The 23,237-nt window shown below is 38.7% G+C and overlaps 1 protein-coding gene across 1 annotated transcript in view; it reads left to right on the top strand.

The window, feature by feature from the left end:
• The first annotated feature begins 419 nt into the window (after window positions 1-419).
• Window positions 420-23,237, top strand: part of TTK (TTK protein kinase) — a 30,037-nt gene continuing 7,219 nt past the window's right edge. The window contains exons 1-14 of the mRNA XM_069851324.1: window positions 420-438; window positions 4,923-5,067; window positions 5,325-5,550; window positions 8,128-8,234; window positions 9,603-9,746; window positions 12,653-12,761; window positions 12,852-12,927; window positions 13,012-13,109; window positions 13,764-13,863; window positions 14,578-14,674; window positions 17,621-17,802; window positions 17,923-18,059; window positions 19,624-19,750; window positions 20,769-20,861. Coding sequence (XP_069707425.1) covers window positions 4,923-5,067; window positions 5,325-5,550; window positions 8,128-8,234; window positions 9,603-9,746; window positions 12,653-12,761; window positions 12,852-12,927; window positions 13,012-13,109; window positions 13,764-13,863; window positions 14,578-14,674; window positions 17,621-17,802; window positions 17,923-18,059; window positions 19,624-19,750; window positions 20,769-20,861 — 1,641 coding nt within the window. The 5' untranslated portion in view covers window positions 420-438. The remainder of the gene's footprint in view (window positions 439-4,922; window positions 5,068-5,324; window positions 5,551-8,127; window positions 8,235-9,602; window positions 9,747-12,652; window positions 12,762-12,851; window positions 12,928-13,011; window positions 13,110-13,763; window positions 13,864-14,577; window positions 14,675-17,620; window positions 17,803-17,922; window positions 18,060-19,623; window positions 19,751-20,768; window positions 20,862-23,237) is intronic.

The following is a 23,237-nucleotide window of genomic DNA, read 5'->3' as shown; positions in this document are numbered from 1 at the left end:
AGTATGTGTGTCTGTGTAAATGGTGAGCACTATTAAATCTTGAACTGAATGTATGGACAGAATAATGTAAATACTGTAGAAGTTGGCTACAGTATTTGCTCTCAGTCCAAAAGTAATTTCTGAGCTTTATATTCCTAGCTAAGAATTGTTTCAATGATTTAATGAAACCTACTTCTGGCATGTCATGAAGATTAGGCAAATTTACAGGATATACTTAATATTCATTTACTTTTTGATGTCCAACTCTTTGGTTGTGATTCACAGGAATTTCTTCAGGATGGAGAGCTATGTTTCTTGCTTTTGCTGGATTCTTTGGATCATCTGAGGTACCCTGACAGTCATCCACAGTATCCTTTTTGACAAGGCGTACCCATTCTTAAAGAGAGGTTTTCTTTTTTATGCATTGAGCCTTGAACAGTTAAGCAACACACCAGAAATGTAAGTTTGATATGTATTGATGTGAGTTAACTTTGTATTTTTACAGCAAATATTTTTTTTATCTACTATACTTGCCAAGCTATCCCTGCAAAAAGAATAATAAGCCTTTTATGTTGGTGAGAAAAATATAAATATTATGTTTAAAAAATGAAATCTATCTGAGAATGGTTAGCAATTATGGTTGTAATGAGAGATCATGGTATAACTAATAATGAGTTAAGTTTCTTTTGATCTTCTTGATGCTTCATCTTCTGGAGAAGCTGACTTCATCCATACTTTGAGGGAGTGGGTACCATTCAAGGACAGATTTTTAAGGCTATTCTCCCTCATAAAGAGTACATTTGGAGTATGTGAGTTCCTGTAGCCCCTTCTATTATATATGCAAAAGGCAAAACTGCAGTGTGTACCAAAATCTTACTATGAAGAGATAAATGGGTTTTTTTTCTTATGATAAGTATCACCTTGAGAATGGCATGTTAAACAGTCTTTGCTACTCTTATCAACTATGTAAGTTTTAGCAACATGATCTCTAAAAGATGGGACAGCTTACAGAGCCAGTCTTGGAACAACCTAAGCTGAGGATTTGGCATGTGTTCCTTAAAAAAAAAAAAGTCTTTAAACCTCTAAATCTATGTCCTTTTAGAAGCTTAAAAATAGGTGTCTGTTGTCTTTGGCAATACCCCTTTGAACAAAGGAGGGTGTGAATCCTCTTCCACCAACTAAAACCTTAGTAAAACTAATTGCTATTACGTGAGGCAAGCAGCTTAGATTAGCATTGTGTGCTAAATCTTTAGGTAGAGTAAAAGGATGCTAACAGGATCATAGTTTGGTTTTGCTTTATGTATATGTACCTGCAGAAAAATTCTGGTTTTAGGTCTTTACCCTTTTGGGGAATTGCATATAGTAATTCCTGTGCAGAAACAGGCTGTAAAGAGGAAGAAAAGACTAATTTTGTGGGAGATAAAACCTGTAAGGACCTCCCTTTCTGTCAGGCTTTCTGTCCTAGAACTGCTGAATTCGAGCCTCTGATTTTTATTGTGGTCTGAGCTTTGTCTGGTTGCTGTACATTGGGCATGTGCTACTCATTAAAGCAGCAGGGGAACCTGGAGGAAGGGAGTCATCAGGATGGGTTAAGTTTGTGTTAAACAGGGAGGATATAGAAGTCAATTTGCTTCTGGTGTGCAGATTAGGCTACATAATGTAGGAACTAACTACATCCCTCTGAGACTTCCATATCCCTTACTATATATGCATGATTTGCTGAGTGTTAATAACTTTTTTTAATATTAATAGATAGTTGTGATGGGAGGGGAGATGTGAGTTGGGAAGCTGCCTGAAATGTGAAAGTGTCAAATAAGAAAAGCGCCCTTTTTCTCACAGGCTTTTGCCTGTGCTGCATCTATTGAAATTGCTGAGTGTATTTGTGTGCTCTTTCACTAGCTCTGCTGGGAAAAACCTCCAAGCTTTATGTATCTCTGACAGATGCTTTGCTGTAGCAGTGGTTTTCATCATGTATTGATTGGTAGAGCTCTTAAATTTTCTAATGAGGTGCTGGACAATTATAGATTTAGTATAGTTTAATTTGTCTTTGCTAGCCTGTATCCATCTGGAAGTTAGACCCTTATAGTCAATAGATCAATTTTGATTACCGCTGTGCTATGATATATTAATTGAGAATTGAGGGTGAGTTGGTATAACAGTTCTTATGTTTATTTGGCATGTTAACAATTGCAAACCTAGATTTAAATTACCAGCCTAATAAATGATTGCAAGACACCGTCTTCAGTGATATTAATTTTTTCCTTGACTTTTTATGTTTCTTCCTACATTATTTTTCTTGTCCTTAAATGCGCTTTTACTGACCTGCATGCACTCTGCCCTGACTTGTGCTTAGGTAGGAACTTGTAAGCCCTTACCTAGTTAACTTGTTCTTTGGAAATAATCCCATCTTTGCTGGACTTTTCACCCAAAATATCTTTTCACACTTCTGTGTGTATATTAAACTTGCAATATCGTGACTTGCTCTCCTTGTGGTGAGAAGAAGGCTGGGTCCTTTTACTGTCAAACTGTGCAAAATAATGCTGTAGATGTATGATGTGTTTTTTAAGGTATGTGTTTTGTTATTGATAAAATTTTTCTCCTGGACTCTTTTCAGGCAGAGATTTGTAGTTCATCCCTGTTTTATCACAGCCTTAATTCGGTGAAGGTTTACTCAGAGTTATTCACTGTTTTATTTGGCTTATTTGTAAAAGCAGTGGTAATTTCCAAATATTTTCCTGTCTTCAGTAGTAACCATCAGAGAAGAGCTTTGGGGTTGGTATTTTATCTATGACTTTGCCCACTCCCAGCCAATTCTGTTCACGCTTCTCCAACACAGTATTAATTGCAATCGTAGAATCATAGAATGTGTTGGGTTGGGAGGGAACTTAACGATTATGCAGTTCCAACTCTCCTGCCCTGGGCAAGACACCTTTCCCTGGATCAAGTCACTCAAAGCCCCATCCAACCTGGCCTTGAACACCTCCAGGGTGATGGGGCATCCACAACTTTTCTGGGCAACCTGTTCCAGTGCCCCATTACCCTCATAGCAAAGAATTTCTTCCTAATATCTAATCTGAATCTATCTTCTTTCAGTTTAAAGCTATCCCCCCCTTGTCCTATCACTGCATGTCCTTGTAAAAAGTCCCTCCCCAGCTTTCTTCTTAGGCCTCTTTATATTATGGAATGTTGCTATAAGGCCTCCCTAGAACCTCCTCTGTGGGCTCAACAACCCCAGGGCTCAGCATGCCCTGCCAGGGGAGGTGCTTCAGCCCTCTGATCACCTTCATGGTTCTCCTTCGGACTTTCCTCAACAGGCCCACTTCCCTCTTGTGTTAGGGGACCCAGAGCTGGACACAACCCTCTGGGTGGGGTCTCATGAAAGCAGAGAAAAGGGGCAGAATGATGTCCCTCAACCTGCTGGCCACACTTCTTTTGATGCAGCCCAGGATATGGTTGGCTTTCTGGGCTGTGAGCACATGTTGCAAGTTCATGTTAAGCTTCTCATCTGCCAGCGCCCCCAAGTCCTTTTCTTTAGGGCTATTCTCAATCCATTCTCTGTCCAGCCTGTATTTGTGCTTGGAATTGCCCCAACTCAGGTGCAGGACATTGCATTTGGCCTTGTTGAACTTCATGAGGTTTGCACAGGCTATGAAATGCTGCAGTTGTCTGTTTCACATGGGAACTTCCCTCATCTCCTGGCAAGCCTTCCCCTCTGCCATCAGTTTTCAGTTTGTGCTGGGTTGTGTTCCTTAAAGCAGATAGTCCAGCCAGGAATTGATACAAATTTGAAAATTATTTATTACAAGCAATGTAGTATAGTAATTTGTTACATATCCCATACAAGTTCATCTATATTCAGTGGTTTGTCTATATTTGTGTAGTCTCTTAGGATGGATCCTTCTGGATAGACATCTAGGTGGTAAAATTTCTCAACAATGAAAATTAATGAGAACTAGGATGAGGAGCTATTTCCCAGTGCTTGATTTAGACTCTCAGTGGTATAAATAAGTGCTCCACAGTAAATCTTCCTTTAAAGTAGCATAATGTTAAAACTGAGGCATAACAAGGATAAACTGATATTTTCCAGAGTCCATCTCACTGTCCAACAATGTTAAAAAATGACATTCCCATTACAGAGAGGAAGTAATGCTAGAAGGTGGGTTTTAAGTATCTTTTATGTCTTGAGATTTATTTCTACTCTAAGTTATCCCCTTGATAGAAAAGATATTGTTTAAACTTCAAGTTTATATAATCACATTTTCTTGCCATTTGTAAAATATTCACCTTTAAGGGAGTTGGGGGGAAATACGCATCTAAGGTAGTCTAACCCAGCCTTACAAGTGTCATGAAATGAAAGTCTCTTGCCTTTCCTTTCTCTTGTCTGTACGGTGACACGGTTGAGAGAGCAGGAAAAACATCAAAGATGATGATGAAAGCTGTTCCTGCTTATGTAGTTTTCTGTTGGGATTTGTCCCCAGGCCAGGTCGTAATGAAATATGACAAATACTTGTTCCATTGCTGTTTATTAGTAGCAGGATTGCATGGCTAGGAGGAGGATTGCCTGTTAGCCATTCCAGTCTATGGATTCAAGCTGTGAGCTAATACAATAGACTCATTGGTACTCAGGCAGCACATCCCATCCTCCTTTTATTCAGACATTCGATATACCGTATTGGAAAGGGCTGCTGTGAAGGATGGAGTGGTACTTGGGCAGGTAAATTAAATACTGATTCCTTTTGCTCATCTATGTTGGCTTCTGCTAAGAAGTTTACTTGTGTAACTACATTGACAAAGGCTTAATAGAGTGTTTGTTACATAATGTGGTTGAGTCTTGGTTAATCTGCAAAATATACATGAGAGGCTTTCACATGGTAATTCCAATTAAGGTGAGCTGTAGCAGGGTTCTTCAGTAACTTCACTGGTTTTTAACCTTCTGTTTGCAGATGGAGGAGGAGGAGTTAGGTGAAAGAGGATTGCCACAGATTGCCTCAATCATGAACAGAGTTAGAGACTTGAAAAACAAATACAGAAATGAAGACAATATCACAGATGAATTTAACTGTACTAAAATTTCAGCTGATACAACAGGTATGTAACTATGTCAGTTACACAAGTGATCTTAATCTAGATGAAGAGCGAAAGAACTGTTAACTACAAGTATTTAAGGTTTAGCATTTCTTCAATATTAATGACTATGTTTTGTCTTGTTTCTTTAGTTAACTGTGTTGCTCTAAAACTTTTTTTTTAACACAAGATCAGTCTTAGTAAAAACTTATGAAAAGAGCTTTTTTCTGTTCACGTTTGCTGCACTTTTGACCAATATCCTTTTGTTATTTTTCTGTCAGATAACTCTGGAACTGTTAATCAAATAATGATGACGACAAATAATCCAGAAGATTGGCTGTCTTTTTTGCTTAGGCTAGAGAAAAAGGGCATTCCTCAGACAGATGTTAGCTTACTGAATAGACTCATTGGTCGCTACAGTCAAGCAGTGACTGCATTACCTGCAGAAAAGCATAGTCAAGATGAGAGCTATGCTCGCATCCTTGTGAGATTTGCAGAGTTGAAAGCGTGAGTATAAAGCTTCACTTTTCAATATAAGAATGTATGTTCAGAATTCTGAATTTGAATAAGATGATAAAAATAGTTTGGTTTCATTAGTGGTTTCTGCAACAAATTATCACTTGGAATGGGAAGGTTTTTCTTAAAACTCTGAGCAGCTTTGGCTAGTCAACTTATCTGTTGCCTCCACAGTACTTAAATTTTGTATATGCTAATAAACGAGATTTTTCAGATCTAATTAAGATGTTACAAAAAAGTGTTGCTTGTCTGTAGTTTTTGGACATTAATTTTAAGTTAATCAGCGAGTGGTTATTTGGATCTTTTGTGTTTGTGTTCACTCATTGCTCAGAGTTTTCTTGGTGTTTGAGATTTCCTTAGCGTTTCAGACTCACCTTCTCTGTTCCTGGCTGTCAGCTTGTTTAGTGTTATATATTTTGTCTCTGCTCAGCTTTAGCTTCTCTTAAAGAAAATCCTCTCATCTCATGACTTCCCTAGAGTGTTTCTGACTTAACTTTTTATCTATTGCAAGCGAAGTAATGCTTTGATATATAGATGCTCTGATGATATTGTCAGTGGGAAAGGAAAGTTGCTCTTCGGTTGAGTGTTTGCTGTTCTCCCGGTTATTCCACTGACCAGGAAAAGCAAGTCAGAGCATTGCAGACTGCAGAAGCAGCGACAATAGCTTGACATTTTAGGGTTTATTTGCATCAGTATGGTTTTCTTCTGATCAAAGCTGGATTATTCTGTTCTTGGCACTGGACCTGTTTTGTCTTCATCTTTTCTAGCTGGAGCCTGGCTATGACAAAACCTTTTGACCTGTTATGATACTGAGGTTGTTTGAAGAACCCATTAATGTGCTCTGAAACAGGCAGAGGTTGACCAGCCAGCTGCATCTGTGATTGATCATCTGTATTGTATATTGGCCATGCCAGGTCTGCTTTCACCTACTGCCTCTGGCTGTAGCACAGTGCTGTCAACTGTGTGGCACTTGATGCATATTGCTAGTGTTAGATCTTGTTCTGCATATTGCTATCTGAGGTGCTGCTACTTTCTACAGGAACTTAAGTTATAACATGCTTTTTCAAAGTGAATCTAACTCACGTGTTAAAGCTTAATTTGTATTAGTCTGACTCTGCCTGCAGATGGGTTACTCTGGCTGTCCTATTGCTTTGGATGATCAGAGCTGAGTATTAAGATTACTGGAGTCCAGTAGCATCTCTAAAGTATAATGGAGACTTTCTTCATTCATAATTCCATAGGATTCTACTGGAAGTACATTTGCTTTAGCTTTGTTTTTTATTTTTCTATACTTATTTTTTAAGCCACAGTCATAGTTTTTTCACTGTTTGTATTTCTAGATACTACCGTTGCTTACCTGTTGGATCAGGGTGGAATTTGGAAAGAAATTCCTTTTCCTTCATTGTGGATTTTGCTAAAAGGGGTTAAAATAAGTTTTATATATATTAAAAAAGCAGGAGGGAGCAAATTGAAATGTAATTTATTATTTAATAGTGATACAGATTTGGGTCTCTTCTATCTTGTCAAGTATTTACTTAATCTGTAGATACTCTGAAATATTTAAATAATGGTGTACTGTGCACAAGCACTTCTATCCTACTTAGCAATGTATGTGTGAATGTAAAACTGCGATTAAAATTTAGTAAAAGTAAAGAAACTTAAAAATGAAGTATCTTTTCTGGACTCTGGCATCATAATCTATACATTTTTTTAATTCTACCATGTTTGCCATTGCTGCTTTCAGTGGAAAGTGCAGAAAACTGATATAAATCCACCTTATCCACTGTTACTTCTGAGTATGGGGAGAACAGTTTTAGTTGTGTACATCTTGTAAAGAGCCAATGTTGTCATAGAACCCTTGATGGAGGTAGCTGTTGGGTAAATGGTCTTGTTGCATCCTAGTCTTCTATAGGTATGGTATTATGGTTGTAATAACAAACAGCTGCCTTTCGCTTCTCTGTGAAGGGAATCGGACAATTTGGGGAAAGTTGCTGAAGCTCCTTAATGTAAAGATGCACATAACCTGTAGTAAAACTTTGCTGTTCAGTATTGGTTTGATATAATGGGTTGGAAACTTTGTGATGATATTGCTGCAGGTTATAACTAATAGCATATATAATATTTCTTCTGACTTGATTGACCTGATACATTGTTCCACACTTGGTGTTTCTCCCTATCCGCTTGTCTTGTGACCTCCTTAGTATAGGAGTGGATGCATCTGGAAAAACGGAGTTGTTTTTTCTCTGGATGGTGTCAGCATGTAACATGGAAGGTGTCAGTGGGTGTTCTGAGAAGAAGATATGTGCATATTTTGAGGAATAATGACAACTGACAAAGAATGAGCCCCAATCTTTCTCTTTGGGTTTGAGCACGTTCCTTCTTGGGAAGGATAAACTTGATATCTTTAAGTTATTAGCTTTTTAACTTTCTCTGGTTATTTTGCCTTCATTAATGGCTGTAATGAAGAGGAAAAACTTTAGAAAAAGCTTTTAGAGGGATTGCTTGAAACTTGATCCTTGTTAGTCAGGCTTTTCACCTCATCTAACTATTGATGTGCTATCTTTACAGTCTTCAGGATCCAGAGGAGGCACGGGACCAATTCCATCTGGCCAGGCTGAACTGCAAGAAATTTGCTTTTGTGCATGTGGCTTTTGCACAGTTTGAGCTATCACAAGGTGTGTAGAAGAACTTGTTTGTTGTTGCTGTTCAGTGTTGTAGGCTTTGTTATTTTAAACTTTTGCTCTGTTACATATTCATTTTGAATTGAAATTTGTCAAGAAGGTGCATGATAATTTTTTAAATGGAACTATGTGAACAGTAGTTTTTCATTTTTAGAAATGACTTTGATGATAAAATTGGCAGTGATTCCATTTTTGTTTCTAAGCTTAGATCTTACAGGGGCTAGCAGGTATGAGCAAGACCATTACTATGTTGAAAAAATAATGCTCAGATTTGAGTGGTAATTTACATTTTTGATACTTTCAGCTTGCTTGTGGACAAAACTACAACTCCCACCAAAAAACTACTATACATTCTTTGTATGGTTTTTCATTAAACCAAAATTAATTGTAAATGTGCTGTAAATGGGGAGTTCGGTCCAATGAAGTTTTCTCCTTCTTGCTGTTCTTAGAGCAGCTAGCAATTGGATTTTCATTGATTTCTCCAGTTCCTGTTCCACTGATGATTCAAGTTGGGATAGTGGAGATAGATATCTTCTGTTGCTTCGTAACTGCCGAGGACTTACTTAGAATCCTAGAATGATTTGGGTTGGAAGGGACATTAAAGATCATCCAGTTTTAAACCCTCTGCCATAGGAAAGGATACCTTCTGGTAGATCAGGTTGCTTAAAGGCCCATCTAGCCTGGCCTTGAACACCTCCAGGGATGGGGCAGCCATAACTTCCCTGGCCAACCCGTGCCAGTGTCTCACCACTCTCATGATGAAAAAATTCTTCCTAATGTCTAGTCTAAAACTGCCCTTCTCAAGTTCATACCTGTTCCCCCTCATGCTATCACTACAAGCCTTTGTGAACAGTCTCTCTCCAGCTTTCTCGTAGCCTCTTCAGGTACTGGAAGATCACTATAAGGTCTCCTTAGAGCCTTCTTTTCTCCAGGCTGAAAAACCCCAACTCTCTCAGCCTGTCCTTATATGGGAGGTGCTCCAGCCCTCTGTTAATCTTTGTAGCCTCCTCTGGACCCATTCCAATAGTTCCATATCCTTATTATGTTGATGATTCCAGAACTGGACACAACTCCAGATGAGGTCTCACAAGAGAGGAATAGAGGGGCAGAATCACCTCTCGACCTGCTGGCCACGCTTCTTTTGATGCAACCCAGGATTTTTCACTTCATGTGAAAAAATTCCAGGCGGTATCCTGGCAGGAAATATTTAAGGGGAAAAGTTCCCAACAAGCAATGGCTTCACAGAATGATGCCAAGTAAATATAAACCAGCATGAGTGTAATTTGTCTTACATTGGGAAAAGAGTCTTTTTTTTTAAACTTTATTTCCTTGATTTCTATTTTTGTGTTCCTTACTACTTAGGAAATATGAAGAAGTGTAAGCAGCTCCTTCAGAAAGCTATGGAGTGCTCTGCTGTTCCCTTAGAAATGTTGGAAGCTGCTCTACAAAATTTCCATTCACAAAAGAAGCAGTTGCTTTCAGATGAGGAGAGAGAGAACTTTGCAGGTAACTGCAATTTCTTAAATTGTTTGAGTTTTTGTGTTGTAATGCTTCATTGAAAAAATATTACATTTGTCCTTTCTAGATACAAACTCTATCTGTTCTTATTCAAACTAGTCATTTATCCTGATTTTCTAGCTGATTCCTTCAATACTTAGTTCCATCTTTGACGCAATGATTTTTAGTTTGCAGGAGCCATAGGATGGTAGACTAATTCTGTAAGAAGTGTTCCTCCGATTTATTAGGTGTTTGTTCTTCATTAAAGACACAGCTGAAATTGTGAATTAAGAGCTTCTGGTGGTTGAGAAGAATTAGACCTGAGCCATACAGAGTAAGCTATACAGACAGCTTGATTTTGAGGTGTGACAATTAGCTGCCAAAACTTCACCAATGTATTTCAGTGAAGTCTAGGAAGAGAAAAGTCTAGGAAATCTAGGAAGAGAAATGCATTTCAATTTTGTATTTATTTTACAAATGGACAAACCCCATATGTTTATCCATATGGAATTCAAGTGCTTCACTATTTCATAAAATATAGCTGATACTTGTTGCTCAGTCTATCTTCAATAAAGGAGCAGTTCTCTTGATGTTTTCAAGATATAAATTTGTTTGGAGTGGAAAAGATGATTCTGCTCAAATATTGAAGTGCATGTAACTAACTCTTTGAAGTGCAGTGTCAAACTTCCGTATTTTTGCTTTGTAAGGTCAGAATTAATGAAAACTGGGTTCAATTTACTTTCCTTTGGTATTGGTCCTCAGGATTATTTTCTTGAGGTTTGACTGTCTCTTGTTAAATTAACCTTAGTGTGAAACATTAGGCAAGGAGCAAAAACACTTGGGCAATGCTTGTGATAAATATTCGGTTATGGTATTAATTTAAGTGAACTTTGGTTTTGGCTCTATTCTCTTTACCATTCATTGCACCTAGACATCATTAGTGACATAGCTGATGTAGTGTGCCAGAGAAATTCATGACTACCATGGACTGTACAGTTTGTCTGTTATTTGCTTTACTTGCTATACAGCTGAGGGAATACCTATAAAAATACATATTTGAGGCCTGTCTGCCAGTTAGGAAGTGGTGAACTTTGGAATAAGTACGTTCTTCAACTTTTTCACTTAAATCAACTTGTAGCATTAAGCATTTGAAAAATGCAAAATTTGATTCAGCTATTTAAAGGTAACTCTTAGAAAACAACTAACACTAGGCTTGAAATATCTCAAACTTGGAGGATGTGCATGGCCTAAATCATTGAATGAAGAATTAAGCTACCTTTTCTATATCATAACTCATGAACATATGTTCATGGGCAGTTACTGAAGTGCCAACGGATCTGCTTTATTGTATCCTGACATCTTGTTGTTTATCTGAGAAATGACCTCTTCTTAATCTTAATTTCTTCAGCTCAGCAAGGTTCTCTTTTGTACTGAGATAAGGCTAGTGAATGAGCATTTTACTATTGCCTGCTGTGATCTTCCCTGACCTAGCAGCAGAGCGCAACATAGGAGTACACTCAATATCTGCTGAGTGAAACCAACTGATTTATTTAACCCAGCTAGTTGTTTAGGATATTTCAGTTGAATTTACCTGATATGAAGTAGGGATTACTCAAGTGCTGTGCTGGCAGGTCAGTGAGTTGGAGGGATCAATGAAATGGCTTTGGTAATTAGTCACTGATCTAGCAATTTCTTCAACTGGTTAGTAGAGTTGGCTCTAGAAAATGTGCCTGCAGCCTAAGTCTGTCTGGAGACTTGGAGGTGACATTGAGATTTCTTTCAGCCTGGAACTTGTCAGCAGGAAAACAAGTGTTTATTTGATGATTGGTAATTCTGATGTCCTGATTCTTGTCTAATTCTGACATGAGGTAGTTCTAGGGATTTAGTATGCAGCCTTCTAGAAGCTACTGAAAAATCTGAATAAGACCTGCCTCTGAAAGATCTACCTATTTTCGTTGTGCTTGCTACTTTTTTGTGATACTCACTAGGAACTGAAAAGGCTGCATGCTTTTGCATTTGCAGGCATACATTAAATGCTTTAGAACCAGAAAAATCTAAAACAACTGAGGTGGCACAAAATGAAATACCTCTTAAATGAAGTCAGCCCAAAAGCAATTGTTCATCAGGAGAAGAACAGGACAGATCAGGGGTATTAATCAATACCTTGGGTCTCTGCAGCAGTAGGGAAATTCTAAAAATTTAGACAGTTGTACCTTTGAGATACTACCTCTGAAACAAGCTGGGTTTGGATGCTTAATTTAACATTTATTATAGTTACTTAGATGCAGGTGTCCTTCTTGTGTGTTGGTAACAACTGGCATGAACAATGAAAAAGTCTAAATGTAAGCAGTTTTAAATCTACAGAGGAATCCTTCTGGAGCAAGCTTTGGGAGCATCCTTTGGATGATGCTGGTTTGGGCTAGAGTTTTATTTTCAGAATGTAGATCTGGAAAATAACCTTGCTCTGAAAGTGGGTTTCTTCCTCATTCCCCCAAGACTCTACTTAAAACAATGTTTTTTTGGGGCTTGTAGTCCTCCTTCTGCATCTAGGATAAGAGTAACAGGTTTTTCAGGTAGAAGTTAAATTGCTTGTATAGTTTAACACTGTTTACAACTATAGCTATGTACAAAACAAGTAGCTAAGATATTTAACAATTGTTACAGGCTATTTTGTGCATATCCTGGAAAGCTCTTTCTGGCTGCAAGTCAGTGTTTGACTTTTTCTTTGTCTGAATCATATCTTGCATGATTATCTAAAATGTTTGTCTAGACCAGTAAAAATAGTGATTTGTCTTTGATAATAGATTACTGCAAAAGTATGTGTATCAAAACTTCTCTTACTATGTAAGAACTTCTTTTCTTTTGAAACAAATCTGCTGTATTATCTAACTAATTCTAACTAATTTTACCCACAGTATCAAGTACACAAGAGTCTGGACTTCAGAGCATAGCTGGAAATCACAGAAACATAAAAAGGAATGATTCTGGTGAAAATTCTTCTACTGTTACCAGACTATTTTTTGGGTAATAGCTTGATTTCTTATTTAACCTCTTAAAATGTCATTTAAACCAAACACACACTACAGTATTGTTTGGTTTTTTTCTTGCCTTCAGGGAGGAGAAGTCACAGGAACTTGATGCGTTGATTAGTAATCACAATCCTCTTAGACCGCTAAACAAATCTAACCAGGTAGAACGTGTAACATTTTACTTGAAAAATATTAAAACTTTACCTTCTGCTTTACACATCTGATAACTTTCATTTTGTTCTTAGCCCTGCCCCTTTGGAAGGGTTCCTGTTAAATTGGTAACTGATGATGATGATGATGTGAAGATGTCTGATGTCCCACTTACAGCTAGTGTTATGAGGAGGTATGGTTATTTGGTTTACTCCAGTACCACAGACTTAAATATTGCTTTTAAACAGTATTTTTATTAGATAGTGAGAATGTCAGATGTTAATGTTAAGTGATCTCAAGTTTTTTGTCAAATAGTCATTATAATTGCAACAGCTATTGCAATAAACCATGTCCTGTCATGCCACTGAGATTATTTCAGACCATGCAAAGATCAATTTCCTTCTTTTGGCTAATTGGTAGACTTGAAAGAAATGGAGACTAAGACAAAGTTTTGTTCAAAATAGCTTTGTGTTTGTGTATTCTGGTTTAGATATAAGGCAGTCTTGTAACTTTCAAAAGTTATTTAAATCCTCATTTGTAAACATAATTGGTATGATAATTATATTAAAACTGTTCCACTCATGATATTGTGAAGAACTAGCTGAAGCTTGTTACTCTTTTCTGTGAAAGACAACCCATTAAGTCATCTGTCACTTTATAGGGTGATGGTGGTGGCAGTGTTAGTTTCCTTTGTACTTTTTCCTCACGTGACTGTCAGAGTGGACCCATGTATATTTGAAACTTGTAGGCAAAAGTCTTCACTGAACTGCCTTTCTCGTCTGGTTTCCAAAAGACAATCATTGTTATATGTTGGTGTGTCAGGTAAATAACAATGTTATTTCAATAGGCAAATATCCAGCTCCAAATGTACAACCTTCATCACGCCTTTTCCACCATCAGAACTAAAATCTCGTGGGGGTGATTCTTATGACTTGGGAGACTTACAGGTAACTTACGTATTTTAAAAAAGGATGTAAGGGTGTCTAGCTGGCTGTTCTATGGTACTAAGAAGAAAAAATAATAACAATTTTTAAATTTAAGAAATAAGGTAGAATTTTCCTTTATGTAAAGTAATCAGTTGTGAACAAACTTTCATTGTTGCTTTTAAATTTGAAAATTGTTATGCATAATTAGGTGTTAAAGAGCTTTCTCTGAACAATAAATCAGAAAAAGGGGAAAAAGGAAGAGAATGTTAAATCTGTCATGATTTATGAAGAAGGGATAAGCAGATTTCATCTTGACTGCGGGAGTTCTTTCAGCTATAGTCATGAGTTTTATCATGGGAGGTCCTCAATTCAATGAAGTCCATTTAATTGAATTAAATGCTCTGTGGAACTGTAAATTATGGCTTCTGACATAAATTAATTTTGTGCTGTGCCTTGCATTTTCATGTCCTGCGTTTCTGTCCCCCGAAAGAAAATTCAAGAATAGAAAGCACTTTTTAATAATACTCTATCAGAATATTATTAGATTTAAAAAAGGTATCATTAATTGTTTTCTGTGTACTGCTGTGTACCACACTATTTTCTGAAGCGTATTTGCTTTGTGGTGGTCGTTAATTATCATAAGGAAATGTCTTTTGGGCGGAAGGCTTGGGATTTCCTCTGGTTCTTTAAGATGCTTTTTCTTCTTTATTCCTTATAAGAAAAAACTCTTTGCAGTTGCAGATGTTGGGCGAGAACAGCTTAGAAACAGCTACCAATTCATCTTTAACTCTCAAAAATAATGTGGATACAAGTCTTACGATGAAAAGAGAAGGTAACCATTTATTATATGTTTTAGTAGTTTGAAATAGAATAAGCATTGAAAATCTCCTGTATTTAAAAAAAAGTGGTGCCAATAAGACATTCTTTGGAAGTGAAAAAGCTTGTCAGCCTGGAATTGAGGAGCATTTAATTAAAACTTGGCTTTTCCTTTGTACCTTTGAAAGCAGTTGGAAAAAAACCACACAAATTCCCACTGTAACAGTGTCCAAAAGTGTGAAGTGCTGTGCTGAAGTAAATGACAGTGTCTAGTGCTAATTCATTATGTTCCTAGGTCTTAAAATACATGTAACTTAAACGGGCATTGAAATACCAACAGTGGGAGGTTTTGCATTAACGCTTGCCTATCTGTGTGTAGGAGGATGTTGCCAGCGTATCAGGTAACAGTGCTGGTTTATGCAACAAAAGGTGTATGTTAGCCAAGAGAAACTCGAATTAAGATGTATAATGTTCTTGAGGAGTAGCCTGTCTAGTTGTTTGGTTTTTTTTCTTTGAGACAGACTCATATTATAGTAGTTTGCTTCTCCTGTGACTTTTCTTGTACCCAGTCCTGGTTTACTCCATAGGTGCCACAGCTCTAATTTCTTTTGTTAAATTGTAAAATTATAGAATAGTTTTGGTTGGAAGGGACCTTTAAAGCCCATCCAGTTCCAATCCCTCTGCGATGGGCAGGGACGTGTCCCAGTAGACCAGGCTGCCCAAGGCCCCGTCCAACCTGGCCTTGAACACCTCCAGGGATGGGGCAGCCACAGCTTCTCTGGGCAACCTGTGCCAGTGCCTCATCACTCTCAGTGAAGAAATTCTTCCTTATGTCTAATAAATCTGCCCCTCTCCAGTTTATACCCATTGCCGCCAGTCCTATTGCTACAAGCCTTTGTAGACAATCCCTCCCCAGCTTTCTTGAGGGCCCTTCAGGTACTAGGAAGTCACTATAAGACTTCCTCAGAGCCTTCTCTTCTCCAGGCTGAAAAACCCCAACTCTCTCAGCCTGTCCTGGTATGGAAGGTGCTCCAGCCCTCTGATCATCTTTGTAGCCCTCCTCTGGACTCGTTCCAACAGTTCCACATCCTTCTTATGCTGAGGATTCCAGAACTGGACACAATACTCCAGATGAGGTCTCACAAGAGAGGATTAGAGGGGCAGAATCACCTCCCTCGACCTGCTGGCCATGCTTCTTTTGATGCAGCCCAGGATATGGTTGGCTTTCTGGGCTGCGAGCTCACTCTGCCAGCTCATGCCGAGCTTCTCATCAGCTGGAACCCCCAAGTCCTTCTCTGCAGGGCTGCTCTCAATCGCGTCATCTCCCATTGTGTACTGAAATCAGGGATTGCCCCAACTTAGGTGTAGGACCTTGCACTTGGCCTTGTTGAACCTCATGAGGGTCTCAGAGGCCTGTTTCTCCAGCTTGTCCAGGTCCCTCTGGATGACATCCTGTCCTTCCGCTGTGACAGCTGCACCACTCATCTTGGTGCCATCTGCAAACTTGCTGAGGGTGCACTCGATCTCTCTGTCAATATAATTGGTAAAGATATTAAACAGCACTGGTCCCAGTATGGACCCCTGAGGGACACCACTTGTCATGGATCTCCGTCTGGACTTAAAGCCATTGATCACTACTCTCTGAATAAGACCCTCCAACCGGTTTCTTATCCACTGTAGCATCCATCCATCAAATCCATCTCTCTCCAATCTAGAGAGAAGGATGTTGTGAGGGACTGTGTCAAAGACTTTACAGAAGTCCAGATAGATCACATCCGTTGGTTTTCCTATGTCCACTGCTGTGATTAACTCATCATAGAAAGCCAATAAGTTGGTCATACAGGACTGGCCCATGGTGAAGCTGTGCTGGCTGCCATTAATCACCTCCATGTCCTTTTTAACCTAGTTTAGAACCAGATATTTCTGGTGTATTCCAGAAATAACCTAAGTTCTACTAAAGTATTTTTCTAACGCATGGAGCTTGACTGTTGTGCGAAGTCACCTCATGTCATAGAAGTAGGGGTGGTATGAGATCATCTTACATTGTGGTCTTTCTGGGAAACATTATAAACAACTTGGATTTATAGCAAGTATTTCAAGGCTGGTAAAATTTAGAAGCTTACTTTTAATAACTCGGAACTGCCGTCATGGAGTAAGGAGTATGCATACTGATCTTTTGCAGTTACTTGCCACTTCTGTGTTTCATCAGGAGTCTAGTTCCCTAGACAGCTTTCTGATTTCTTATGCTGCTGAAAAAATCTTTCCCATTGACTTGCACTGGGAACAGTTTGGGTTTCAGGTCATGCTTTCTCTGGTTTTGCTTCATTCAAGCTTTCAGATGAGATGCTGGTTGTAGTAGCTCGGTCCTTTGGTAGCTGAGTTGCACTCAACTTCTGCTTAGCATGAGACATTGCTTGCTAGTAATTTGAAAAGAAAACTGAACACGCAATTGAAAGAACACTCTTGGTCTGTGCTACTTGCAGCCTGTGCTGCAATCTTTCACCAATTCAATGTCCTATTTCCTCTGCAGAAGGAACCATGAAATGGAGCATGTCTTGTTTTTTATGCCTCTGGCTTCAATCATTACACTGGATTATAGGTTGCCTATTGTTGCAGGTTTTAATTTGAAATATTTCAATAAGCTTATTTTCAGTGCTGTATGTCCCAGGATGTTATAGAACAGCTTATGTATATGAGCTTGTTCTCTGGCTTTGTAAAGGAGATAGTTTTATCTCTTTCTGTTATAGTAGTATCCTAAGATTTTGAAGAAAGCTTCGGTATTGCTACACTGAACTGGCTATGAATCCTGAAGATTACATTAATGCTGGATTCTATTAAGTTAAATGTGTGTTTATTCTGATACAGAAAATGAAGTAAAAATCATCTAGAAACTCTGCCATATATCTGCCAGAACAGTTTGCAGTACTAAATATCAAGTGTTCTAATAATCTGATTTTTTCAGAGAATGAAGTCCAACATCAGGAGCTGAAGATACCAGAGCCAAGGAGTCTGGAAAGTCAACAACAGCAATCTAGTTCTGGTGAAAACTATAGAAAGCAGTTGGATCAGATTAAACAAAACTGTATAAATGCCAGAAAAAAATGGCCAAGTCAAGAAGTGACACAGAAAAGCTGCTATAGAGAGGTAAACAAACAGAAATACACAGTGTTTTTCTAGCTGCATCAGCCTTCATGTGCTGAAAACATTATTTCTGTGTTCTTAATTGTGGCTCTTTTTGTGTAATAATATCTTTTCTTTCTGTAGGGAAAACAGACAAGCCTTGAAAAATCTGGTCATCTCCTTTCAAAAGGGTTATCACCACCAGATGCTGTTTTGAAGAAAAGTGATCCTCCACGTGTTTGTGGAACACCAAGCACCACATCTAATGATTTTATGGAGTGGTAAGCCATATCTTTGAGCTGAACCCTCATGAACAGTAGTTGATCTCTGGAAAGACTTTAGAGTTTTATAATAGGGTTTCTTAAGTTTTTCTGTTCAGATAAGCAAAGAAAATTTCGAAGTTCTTCCAACACTTGATATCAAGTTCCCGACTTTAAGATTCAGCCTACATTTAGGGAACTTTTTCTGCTCAGTCAGGAAGTACTCCATGAAATCAATAACTCCTTATTTACAGCATTTACCTCTTTCTCTGATCCCTGCTGTACCTTCTTTTGGATAGCTTTTTGTTTAGGCTGATAATTGTATCGGTCTGGTTCCCATGATGCAAGTTCCTGTAGGCTTAAAAGTGTAAGGAATCTAGAGGCTTGTAAAATCAAGTGCTCAAGTTAGGAAATGCTAGTATTTGTTTATTAATGCAATCTTAAATTAGGCATAAACCCCTGTGCAGATGTAGATAAGTCTTTCTAATTACATGATTACTTACCATTTTCACTAGTCTCTAAGATGAGTCGTATGGGTTAAGGCTGTAGGATGACTAAGCACTGTGCATCTTGGTAGGACCTCTGTCTCCACAGCTGTAGAATTTACAGTATATGTAGTGAATGAAGCATATCATAGAATCACAGAATAGTTTGTGTTGGAAGGGGCCTTAAAGATTGTCTAGTTCCAACACTCCTGCCATGGGCAGGGACATGTTCCACTTGATCTGGCTGCTTTGATCATCTCAAGGTAGAACTTTATGAAAGTATTTCTTGAATAGTTTGTTCTTGCTTCTTTTGGACTTTGATAATATGAGTATTTTTGAAAATTACAGTCTGTACTGCACATGGTAAATATGCAGAACTGTGTTGCATGATTTTGTTCAGTGAGAACCATGCTTTTGACTGTTTTTCAAAATTTTGTTGTTCTCTACCTAAGTTGTTGGTATACAAATTCTTTGAGTTCTGATCTCAGCATCAGTTTTTGTAAATACTGTGGAAAAGTAGTATATTTGGAAATATAGCTAAGTATATGGTAGAGACATCAAAGGAGCAAATAAAAAACCAAATAATTTACTGGAATCTTTAATTTTCTTGAATACATGATCTTCCCACTCCTATACAGCGTAGCTAAAGCACTGAAAGCATCTCACAATTGCATTGAAGTTTTGTCTCAAATTGCTCTACTTTGAGGAGGAAAAATAAGTTTCTCCATCTAAAGTGGGTTTTATTGAAGAACCATAAGCGAATGACTTAAATTATCTTGCTGTCTTATGGTCAGCGCTTAAAGTTATAATGCTTTCATTATCCAATTAGTGGGGAGTGCCAGCTAGTATCTGAAGACAGGGATTTCTGTAGTTATGGTTTTAATAAATATTTCCCAAGTTATAGTTTAAATGTACTTCTAAAGGACTTGCAAGTGAGGAAGTTAAAATAGTCTTAATGCTAATTATTGAATATACCAGAGGCTTGGGCCTTTCCTAGTCAGTAAGGTTTAACTTTCAAGAAACACTGGAGTTTTCAGCTTTGTTAAATACTGTTTAACAAAATACAGCTAAACACAGATATTGTTTGTAATTTCCTTTAGTTTCAGAACGCCAGTTGTAAAGAACAACTTCCTACCAGGATGTCAAATTTCTACTCCTTACAGCCAGCTCCCGTATTTCCTACCACATACTCCAGCAACTCCATTTCAAAATCAAGTCGGCTTGCAGGTGACAATTTTAGGCTGTTTTCTTCCATTTTTCACTACATACTTTAATTGGATGCTACTTTAGGTTAAGTATATTTGTGTATGTGTGTGTATTCTTTTAATCTAAAGTTGTTGTTCATCTTTCTGGATGAGTAAGGAAAAGTAGTCTGTATTGCTTATTCTCAGAATAAGTATTTCCTCATACATATGTCTGAATTTAAGTGAAATAGGCCAGCTCCTGAAAAATCAGTTTGGTTGTGTCAAAATCCTCTTGCCTTTGTCTGAAATCTAGGCCTTTTCAGATGCCATTTCATGACAGGCAAGATCTAGTCGTTATTTTTGTTCCACTGTAGTGGAGCATAGTAATGCACCCATGAAGGGAAGCAGTGTGTTTGAAAACCTTACTATTTTGTTAGATTTTACAAATTTTGATGCTTTTGTAGTGGGCTGAAATAATGTGAAAGTGGATTATCTTCCATTGGTTGCACATTCAGGTAGGAATCTTCCTTTCTTTAGAGAGAATTGTGGGATAAGTTTAAGCTTCCTACCAGAGGATTAATATTTAAAATTTGTGGCTGTTGCAGCAGGTATGTGCAATACAGGCAATTTTGGCTTTACAGCACTGAAGCCTGCTGGCCAGTGGTTAGCTTCAAGTAAAACAATAAGTGATTTGAGTGCAGCTCTAAGTTGCAGTTAGTCTCCTGGGTAATCTTTCCACCAATACATGTAAAGAAGGTGTGTCTGAGAATGTAATGACCTGGGAAGCCTTAAAGAACACCCTTTTCTTGATTTCCAATGTGAAGAGCATTGGTATCTTGAGTTCAATGATGTTACACACCGAGTGATGACAGTTACGTGAGTACTTCTGCTATGGCCATCTTTAGCTTTCAAACCAAACTTATTTAAAGTTTAGCTTTATTACACTTGTTCAGAAAGACCAAGACTACTTAAAGCACATTAATAATAAACAGTGTAACTCTGCCATTCCACTGCGTGTGTACCAATAGTTATTTTTCTTAACTCTTTCTGTATATACACAGGTTCCAGCTCCTATACCTTCACATGAATGTCTTGCCATCAAAGGAAAAGTTTATACAATATTAAAGCAAATAGGTAGTGGAGGCTCAAGTAAGGTAAGATGCTCTTGTGTCATTTTAGACAGTTATTACAACAGTAGTAGTTGTAAGCATACATGTCGAAGTCATCTAACAAGGAGCGCCCAATACTTACACGTACAAAGTGTTTGAATGACCTGGAGAACCTAGAAATTTCTTATTTTAATACTATGCTTAGACTTTATCCCTCATGGATACAGAAGGAACATAATACTGTTTTCCCTGAGTCTTCAGGTAGCTAGCAATAATAACTGAATTAATATCTTCTGAAAATGGTGCTTCAGTTATTACAGGATGTTAAGCACATCACTGTCCTTTTTAGTGGAAAGGTATAAACAGTGGGTAGATAAAGGGGGAAATTGAAGTAAAGAATGAACAGCAAGTAAATCCTGAATAGATGGTGTCAGTGCACTGAAGAGAAGTTACAAGAAATGGGAAAAAGTGATTACCCAACTCATGATCTTCTGAAAGTACCTTTTAAATGGGTAAGCAGTGGTGGAAACCCAGTTCCTTTCTGAAAGCAGATTGTGTATGCTTGTGAAGGAAGCAGTTATTATGGTGGAGTGAGTATTAAAATCAATTCTTCCGTTGTGAGATGTGCTGCAGTATTACTGTACATCTTAATAGGAGAGTATTCACAGAATCACAGAATAACCAGGTTGGAAGAGACCCACCGGATCACCGAGTCCAACCGTTCCTACCAAACACTAAACCATATCCCTCAGCACCTCGTCCACCCGTGCCTTTAAACACCTCCAGGGAAGGTGACTCAACCACCTCCCTGGGCAGCCTGTTCCAGTGCCCAATGACCCTTTCTGTAAAGAATTTTTTCCTAACGTCTAGCCTAAACCTCCCCTGTCGGAGCTTGAGGCCATTCCCTCTTGTCCTGTCCCCTGTCACTTGGGAGAAGAGGCCAGCACCCTCCTCTTTACAACGTCCTTTCAGGTAGTTGTAGAGAGCAATGAGGTCTCCCCTCAGCCTCCTCTTCTCCAGGCTAAACAACCCCAGCTCTCTCAGCCGCTCCTCATAAGGCCTGTTCTCCAGCCCTTTCACCAGCTTTGTTGCTCTTCTCTGTACTCTCTCCAGAGCCTCAACATCCTTCTTGTGGTGAGGGGCCCAGAACTGAACACAGTATTCGAGGAGCGGTCTCACCAGTGCCGAGTACAGAGGGAGGATAACCTCCCTGGACCTGCTGGTCACGCCGTTTCTGATACAAGCCAAGATGCCATTGGCCTTCTTGGCCACCTGGGCACACTGCTGGCTCATGTTCAGTCGGCTGTCAACCAACACCCCCAGGTCCCTCTCCTCCAGGCAGCTTTCTAGACAGACTTCTCCCAGTCTGTAGCACTGCACAGGGTTGTTGTGCCCCAAGTGCAGGACCCGGCATTTGGCCTTGTTAAACCTCATGCCATTGGACTCTGCCCAGCGGTCCAGCCTGTTCAGATCCCTTTGCAGAGCCTCCCAACCCTCCAGCAGATCGACACTTCCACCCAGCTTAGTGTCGTCCGCAAACTTGCTAAGGGTGCGTTCGATGCCTTCATCCAGGTCATTGATGAAGACATTGAACAGGGCTGGACCCAGTATTGTGTAGGGCAATGTGATTATGTTGTTGGGCAATGCCTGGCTCCTAAGGCAACTGAAAGTTCCTGAAGCGGGCATGGCATCCCTTATTACTGAAGTCTTCTGTACCTTGTGTGAGACTTGGAGAGGTCAGCACAACTGAAGGGGCAAGTGAGCTGTTTTCCATAAGGGAAATTCGGGTCATTGGAGCTTGAGAAGGGGTTTCGGCAAATTTGATGTTCAGAAGATAAATAATTAAAACACAACTAATACAAGCAGTTTGTGAGTTAGATTTTTTTTTTTCAGTCTGCTTTCTTTTGTCTCCCACACCTCTGATTCATTTGTCAGTGAAGAGTCACAGGGAGGCCTAAAAATTTGTGTGAGGGAAATTTGGTACACAAACACACTGATTAATCCTTAGTAACAGCTTGTGTAGTACTTAGTTTGCAACACATGGGAAGTAAAATGGTTACTTTTAGTTAATGAGGCACACAGTGATATAGGATGGAAGGGGCCTCTGCGTCTCATGTGGTCTAATGGTCTGCTTAAAAGACCAAAATAGAGCAGGTTGCCCATGATTTCTTGCAGTTGAGTTTTGAGTATTGTCAAGGATAAGATTTCACATAACTGAAGATAGTAATTAGATTCTCTGTAGCCTTTTCACCCTAGGACTGAACAGACTCAGTGCTCTTAGCCTCTTCTCATGTGCCATGTGGTCTAAACATCAAATCATCTTGGTGTGACAAATAGGAAATGCAGTGGCAGGTTAAACCCTTGTATCTTTGGGAGGTGTTACTTTGAATTATTGGTCTTGAATAGTTCAGACTTGTAATC

This window comes from Phaenicophaeus curvirostris, chromosome 2 (assembly GCF_032191515.1).
Source record: "Phaenicophaeus curvirostris isolate KB17595 chromosome 2, BPBGC_Pcur_1.0, whole genome shotgun sequence".
Taxonomy (NCBI): domain Eukaryota; kingdom Metazoa; phylum Chordata; class Aves; order Cuculiformes; family Cuculidae; genus Phaenicophaeus; species Phaenicophaeus curvirostris.
This window is presented reverse-complemented; position numbering and strand designations above follow the sequence as displayed.